The 7,936-nt window shown below is 37.5% G+C and overlaps 3 protein-coding genes across 3 annotated transcripts; 1 reads left to right on the top strand and 2 right to left on the bottom strand.

The window, feature by feature from the left end:
• Nucleotides 1-2,182: 2,182 nt before the first annotated feature.
• On the top strand, nucleotides 2,183-3,571 carry LOC110944646. Its single transcript, XM_022186298.1, has 2 exons — nucleotides 2,183-2,297; nucleotides 2,472-3,571. Exons 1-2 carry the CDS (start codon nucleotides 2,183-2,185, stop codon nucleotides 3,569-3,571), a joined length of 1,215 nt encoding a protein of 404 aa, XP_022041990.1.
• A 777-nt stretch (nucleotides 3,572-4,348) lies between these two features.
• LOC110865285 (delta(12)-fatty-acid desaturase FAD2) lies at nucleotides 4,349-5,766 on the bottom strand. Its single transcript, XM_022114524.2, has one exon. The coding sequence runs from the start codon at nucleotides 5,667-5,669 to the stop codon at nucleotides 4,524-4,526; it is 1,146 nt and encodes a 381-aa protein (XP_021970216.1). The 5' UTR covers nucleotides 5,670-5,766; the 3' UTR covers nucleotides 4,349-4,523.
• A 284-nt stretch (nucleotides 5,767-6,050) lies between these two features.
• Nucleotides 6,051-6,566, bottom strand: LOC110944644. The gene has a single exon (XM_022186297.1). The coding sequence runs from the start codon at nucleotides 6,564-6,566 to the stop codon at nucleotides 6,051-6,053; it is 516 nt and encodes a 171-aa protein (XP_022041989.1).
• Nucleotides 6,567-7,936: the final 1,370 nt, after the last annotated feature.

Below are 7,936 nucleotides of genomic sequence, written 5' to 3'. Positions count from 1 at the left end.
TCTTAGAGAGAGAACCGACTCCTGCGCACGCCCACAATAGTGTATTTTAAGAACATAATATAACATTGTTCATAGCAGGCTAAGAACCACATACACATGTGTATATTTCAACATTTATACACACACTATTCACTTTTAAGAAGATTAATAACAATTTTTCCCCAATTCAATATCAATCAGTATACTAGACAATTTTATACTAATTTGAAAGACATACACAAGTGTACATCAACGATTTTAGATAACCAATGAATTCCAAACTCTTGTGCACGCTATACACATATGTACATCAACGATTTTGCACCAAATCAACCAAACTAACAGCATAACCATACAGCGCATATAATGCCTAAAAACAGAGTAAAATCAAATATCTTCTTACATTAACCCTATCCTTTCAAAAACTTTAATCATGTACTCGACGTATTACTGATCAAAACACACCATTGGAACAAAACATCATGATTAAACAACTATTGAAAGAGATTTAAAGAACCCTAGCTTCCGATTTGATGTTCTTAAAAGATGTATAAAACATACACAACATGAATCAATTTACTGAATCAAATACAATTTTACACTTTATCAATGTATACCTTTGATGTTGATACTCGTATGACTATTCTAGCATCTTGTTAAGTTCGACGAACTTCCTCTGTTCTTTATCGAAGTAGACGGTAATGAAAGAGAGAGATTGATAGTTCTTGAATAAAATAAGAATATTAAGACTTCTAAAACTGGTGAAGCGACATTAAATGGATTGTGGGAATCAAAAAGGTATGGAAACTATTAAGTTTCCGGGTTTTGAATTATATTATATTGTGTAATTACAAAAATACCTCTATTCATTTAATTAAATAAAAAAATTAACAACATAATTACCATCATGCCATTCATTTAATATCTAAAGATGATGCAAATCAATGGTCCAGATTTGTTCACACAGTTCACTATTGAGAGGTTGTTCACTCTAGAACCCTCCCCTCTATATATATATATATATATATATATATATATATATATATATATATATTGCTATAGTAACTCTCTCTCTCTCTCTCTCTATATATATATATATATATATATATATATATATATATATATATATATATATATATATAAAGATTCACTATTCATATTTTCAAAATTTAAAAATGGTATATATGTTAAGCATTTTGTTTTTACATCAAGCATTTTGATTAGTACTTGAGTATCCAAAGAAAAAAGAAGTAGAAATGGAAAATGAGATACCGGAGATAAAATCAGTGTTGTAAAAATCGCGACTAGTCGGTGATTAATCACTAGTCGGCCAGTAACATAGTAAATTTCCGTTAATCAGTCATTAATCGCTCGTCGGCTCTAGTCGGCCTAGTAGTACCTAGTTCGGCCGACTAAAAATTGGTGATTCCGGCTAAAAACCTCTATATTGCAGCCAAAACATATAAATTTCGGACAGTTTCCAACCAAATCATGTAAATTCCAACAATTAATCTTGTATACTTAAAATTAATGAGTTGAGTAAGAGTTAAAACCTAGCTACTTAAAACACTTACCTATAAAAATGTGTATATGTATACATAAAACTGAAAATTATATATAAAAAACCATATCCGATTAATCTCAAGTAATCCCGAGTAGTCGCTAGTTGCTACCTCACTGGCCGACTAGCGACTAGTGAGTTCTCCAACCTTGGATAAAACAAAATTTAGAGATGAATTTTGGGACATATTTGAGATACCGGAGATAAAAAAAAAATTAGAGATTAATCTTGTACAATTATACCTTTTTTAATTTATTTAATTTTTATATTATAACATCAAAAGGGGACCAGTTCAACTACTTTTCACTATATTATACTTTCCTTAGACCAATGGGTTTGGGCTCCGTGAAAGGCCCGTTCCCCCCCCCCCCCTCCATTAGGAACGTCCCGCACCGCCCCCTAGGGGCCCGGCGCGGCAAAACCATTGGAAATCAGACGATGGAGACGGAGCATGAAGTGGTGGGGTCCATTCAATTTATCCGTTGAGATATAACGGCTAATTAAAAAAAATCAAATTAATTTAAAACCTTTATAAATACCCACATGTCTATCCATTTTTATACCAAAATTCACCCACTTTCTCCAAACAACTCCCATATTTTTATACAAAATACCCACTTAATCTTCTCTAAAAAATACACCATGTCATCTTCTTCTTCATCGGGTTCGACGGACACCATGGAAGCCGTAAATTTTTTTTATAAACAAGGTGGTAGAGGCGACACAAATAATTTTGGAAGAAGAAGAGGAGGAGGAGGTTTCGTCACAACCACGAAACAGGAACCCACACATCGAGCGAGACCGAGAAAGTTAGTGATATTTTTATTCTTATATTTATATTCTTACATATTTATTCTTAATTATTTAAGTTTATGTTTTTAGTCTTATTTTTTTTAATCATAAGTTATATATATATTTTGTTATGTTGTAGGTGCTAACCAAAGATTAATCGTTGATTACTTTGCCGACGAGCCGCTGTACTCGGAGGCTATTTTTAGACGTCGTTTCAGAATGAGTCGTCGACTTTTCTTACGTATCGCCGACGATTTAGCCGCTTATCACCCGTTTTTTACCATGCGACCCGATGCTAGAGGCAAAATGGGCTTCACCACCTTACAGAAATGTACTTCGGCGATTCGTCAACTTGCTTATGGGACGACAACCGATTCTTGGGACGAATACTTAAAGATGTCCGAAAGAACTGCAAGAGAATGTTTATACAAGTTTTGCAAATTTGTGGTGAAGCTCTACAGCCAAAAATATTTGCGAAAACCAAATCACAATGACGTTCAAAGTTTGTATCAACACCACCAAGCAAGGCACGGTTTTCCAGGCATGCTCGGGAGCATTGATTGCATGCATTGGCCATGGCGGAATTGTCATACCGCTTGGCGAGGAATGTATACGCGAGGCGATCAGGGACATCCAACAATAATTCTAGAAGCTGTTGTGTCTCAAGACCTATGGATTTGGCATGCTTTCTTTGGTATTCCTGGTTCGAATAACGACATCAACGTTCTACAAAATTCGGAGGTTTTTGACGATGTTATAAAAGGGGTCGGTCCTGATACGAGTTTTACAGTTTCGGGCGTGGAGTACAGACGCGGGTATTATCTTGCCGATGGAATATACCCACAATACTCTACGATAGTTAAAACGGTTAGGCATCCTTCGGATGAAAAAAGAAAGAAATTTGCCAAGTTTCAAGAAGCGGCTAGAAAAGATATTGAACGGTGTTTTGGGGTTCTCCAACAAAGATGGCATATTATTGAAAACCCACCACGCGCTTTTACACCCAAAACGTTGCGATACTGTATGTATGCTTGTATTCTGCTGCATAACATGATCCTCGAAGACGAAGGACATGCAATTTGTGAGTATGACGAGAACGCGGTGGAGGAGAATAATGTTTCGGTTAGCGGAGAACAACAAGATTTGAACAGGTTTTCGTTACATAACGATTTCACACATGTCAATCTCCAATCGGACTTGATCGATCACATTTGGAGTCTAGAAGAAAACAGCGCGTAGTTTTTTTATTTATTTGTAACTTTAGGCTTTTTTTTAATTTAAGTTTAGGTTTTTTTTAATGTTACTTTAGGTTTTTTTTTAATGTAGCTTTAGGATTTTTATTTTAAATGTAATTTTATGTTTTTATTTAAATGTAACTTTTTTTATTTTTATTTACTTTGTTTTAATTAATATGGCAAAAAATAAATAATAAAAAAATGGGGGAGGAGCATCCACCACACCCTTGGATAGTCTCCAAGGGGATGGTTCTCCCCCCATGCTTAGGTGGCGCTTATGTGGAGGATAGTCTTATGTGAAGGATAGTCCCTTTGGAGACTATCCTCCCCATACCCAATAGTCTTATGTACACATGCAGTGAGAGCCTGAGAGAGAGAAACGAGAATTAAAAAGTACCCATGTTTAAAAGCATCACACAAAACAATTCTTAGACTATGCCCTTAATCATCCTTAATTGTTACACCATATCTTCACAAATCTTTAAAAATCTTCATTTCATCTTCAACCCTATAAATATTCTTACCGTACTAAATTTACATCTCATCACCTACTCACTACACACAATACTTAAATAAAAGTTTCTTTTAGTGTAGGTCCACCTTATCACCAAAACGAATACAAACATATATCATAATTAAGAACTCCATTGTTAAGGGTTTGAAAGGGCGTCATTGCTCCAATGATAAGGGCATGTAAGGGCTTATAAGAACAAGAATGTTAAGGATGCATTGGTGATAGTCTTAATAAAAAAACTGACAAATACAGACTGCAAATCCAAAATAATTTTTGGTAAATCGTCGCTTAAATTCCAAACAAACAGTTCATCGCCAATGATTTCTTGTTGGTAAATCGTACATCAGAGTTACACCAATATTATTGGAATAATTAATACACTTAAAAACATGATACATATACCAGAACTGAAACAATACACAAACACGTTGCAATATTAATCTCAGATCTTATTGTTGAACCAGTATACACCTTTGCTGTCGCTATCACCTTCATCAGCCTCAACAAAGAAACACTCAGTAGCCTCTCTCCACATCGCTTTGACTATTGGAGTATCATCAAACTGATAATATTCTCCCAAAAATGGTTTGATTGCTTTTGTTGCCTCCATAGCATTATAATGAGGAATGGTGAAGAACAAATGATGAGCCACATGAGTATCAGTGATGTGGTGTAGAACCGTGTTCAAAATACCGTAATCTCTATCAATGGTTGACAAAGCTCCCCTAAGCCAGTTCCATTCGGTTGAGTCGTAGTGTGGCAGCGAACGGTGTGTGTGGTGCAACCAAGTGATGACCACAAGGAACCCATAAACAATAACCAAAGGAGCAAAGTAGACCAACACTAGCCAAGTGAGTCCTTGTGACATACCCACTTTGTACACCCCATAGCTTGCAACAAGAAGTCCCACATCGGTTAGGAGAATTTGGAACCGCTCGCGGTCGCTGTAAATGGGACTTTTTGGATCAAAATGGTTAGCGAATTTCTCATACTTTCGACCGGAAACATTGAAACAAACGTACAAGAGCCAGCCGATGGAGCACAAGACCACAAGCCTGAAGAGACGGCCAGGTGGGGTGTTGAGAACTCTAGCAAAGGAGTTAAGGCTAGACTTCTTTTTGGGGACAAAAGATTCATCATTCTCAAGTGAAGCAGTGTTGGAATGGTGACGACGATGACTGTACTTCCAAGAGAAATAAGGAGCAAGCATACCCGTGTGAAGAAAGTAGCCGATGGTGTCGTTTAACCATGGGTAGTCACTAAAAGCTTGATGACCACACTCATGACCAATAACCCACAAACCCATTTGAACACTACCTTGCAGGATCCAGTAAACTGGCCATGCTAAATAGGAATAAGGGGCCGAAAGGGGGATGATGTATGTGGCTGCAACATAGTAAAACAAGAAGGAGAAAAAGAGGTCAACGAAAAGGTAGTATGAAGATTTGATCAGGGATCGGTTAAAACAGTGTGGAGGTATGACTTTTTTGATGTCACCAAGAGTGAATGGTGGTTTGGAGGATGGGGCTCGCTTAACAACTTCGGTGCCGGAGTTGTTTCTCTCGGTAGCACGGCCGCCGGAACCCATTTTTTTAACTTATCAGACAACTTTTACAGTTTAGTTTTGTAAGAACCAAACTGTATAAAGTATTATCAGAGAGTGTGTAAGGCTTCTGATGGTCTACAATGGTGAGTTGGGTTTGGTATTTATAGTGATAAATAATGCTGATGGTAGTTGCAGCATATTAATTAATTTGTAACAAAATAGTGACTATAATATAATAGTCTCAAGTTGACCCGCCACATGAGAGAGTTGCGAGTTGCTGGATAGTGTTGACTCTTCGTTATTGCTTAGAACTTGCTATTTTTTTTTTTAATGAAAACTTCAATCACGCACAATGCTACCATCCTCAAAGCAAGGACTCTCAGGCAAAAAACGATATTATATCACGTCCATAGGATATTTACATCAAATATTCCAATCAATACCTTTCAAACTAGACCTATGACGAATCCACAAAAACGCCGTAGATTTGACAATTTCCACCACCTCGACCAGTTTACGAGAGTTGCCCTTGAAAATTCTAGCATTACGTTCATTCCATATCGACCACATTGTAGTGTAGATAATGCCTCTAAGAATGTATTTCTCCTTCTTCGTCTTCGTTTGAGTACCCGCCATCTTCAAAAGATCTTTCACTTCAAAAGCATAGATGGGACTTAAACGACACCAAGATCCCACTCGCGCCCAAATTTCATCCGAGAACACACAACCTGTGAACAAATGCATCATAGTTTCCAAATCCTCATTACATATGGCACACGATCCATCATTAAAAGCAACACCACGTTTAAGAAGCTCCGCCCGTGTTGGGAGCCAATTAACGTCTGCCCTCCACACCAAAATTTTGCACTTCAACGGCGTCCAACATTTCCATGTCATACTCGAGTTGATCGGCACCTGTGTCCTATTTTCAGCAATCATCTTCTTTGCCTTATGCACGGTATACGCTCCACTTTTATCTCCTTTCCAACACCAGCGATCATGTCCCAAGCTCGGTTGATAATCATGGATGTCCGATAATAATTAAAACAACTCATTAACCTCCTCATATGTTGAAGGGCTTCTTTTCCATTCCCAGTTCAGATTTTTCGACCCATTTACAAGCTGAATCCGATCATCGACCATGGCCCACTTCTTCTTTTCCAAATTAAACAACATTGGGTAAGTTAAGCGTAAAGATTCTTCACGTAGCCAAGTATCTCCCCAGAAATGAATCGAAGACCCTTCGCCAACTGTACCTACAAAAAAAACTATTTAGAGTTTTACCATCACACAACTTCCTTTCCCCTATTTTGACGATTTGTTTCCAACATCCACTACCCGATAAAGAACATGGAAGCATGGACCACAGCCGACTTGAACCATGACATCCCATCACTACCCTTTTCCACAAACAATTACTCTCTTTTTTGAATCACCACGCCCATTTAAGAAGAAGAGCGTCGTTAATATCTTGAAGTTTATCCACACCTAATCCACCCTCATCCTTCGGTCTTGTTATCATATCCCAAGCCACTCAAGGTATCTTTTTTTCTTCGTTAGAACCCGCCCATAAAAAAACGTCTCATAATAGCTTCGATACTATCATAACCGCAACCGGGGCTTTATAGAGAGAAAAATAATAAATCGGTAAGTTTTCAAGAACCGATTTTATAAGAATCAATCGACCCCCTATAGATAATGTTTTCGCTTTCCATGACATAAGCCGAGCCTTAACAACATCAATCACCGTGTTCTAGTTATTTATACGAGACATTTTAGCTCCCACTTTAATCCCTAGATAAACAAACGGAAAAACACCTGGTCTACACCCCAACACCTCCATCATATTATCAACTTCATTGTCTTGGGTACCAACTCCATACAAGTTGGACTTATGAAGGTTAATCCTAAGACCCGAGCATAAGTAGAAAACACGAAGAATCCGGGCGGTGCTCTGAAGATTCTCGCGAGAACACTCTCCTAGAATAAGAGTGTCGTCCGCGTAGAAAAGGTGGGTAATGTCGGCTTCATCATCCGTAAAATTATTGCCCTTCAACTCACCAATCGCCTTTGCTTTTTTCAACATCCAAGATGAAGCTTCCATGACAATCAAGAATAAAAAAAGAGAAAGTGGATCTCCTTCACGGAGACCTTTTTCAATTTTAAATTCAAACGTCGGAGAGCCATTCACTAAAGCCGCGGCCCGCGAGGATATAAGAATACCTTTAATCCAGTTGCACCAAGTCGATGGAAAACCCATTTTCTCCATAATAGATATCAAAAAATTCCAATTGACATTGTCATACGCC

The sequence above is a fragment of the Helianthus annuus genome, chromosome 6 (assembly GCF_002127325.2).
Source record: "Helianthus annuus cultivar XRQ/B chromosome 6, HanXRQr2.0-SUNRISE, whole genome shotgun sequence".
In the NCBI taxonomy this organism is placed as follows: Eukaryota; Viridiplantae; Streptophyta; class Magnoliopsida; order Asterales; family Asteraceae; genus Helianthus; species Helianthus annuus.
Note: the sequence above shows the minus strand (reverse complement) of the source record. Positions and strands in the feature narration are given on the sequence as shown.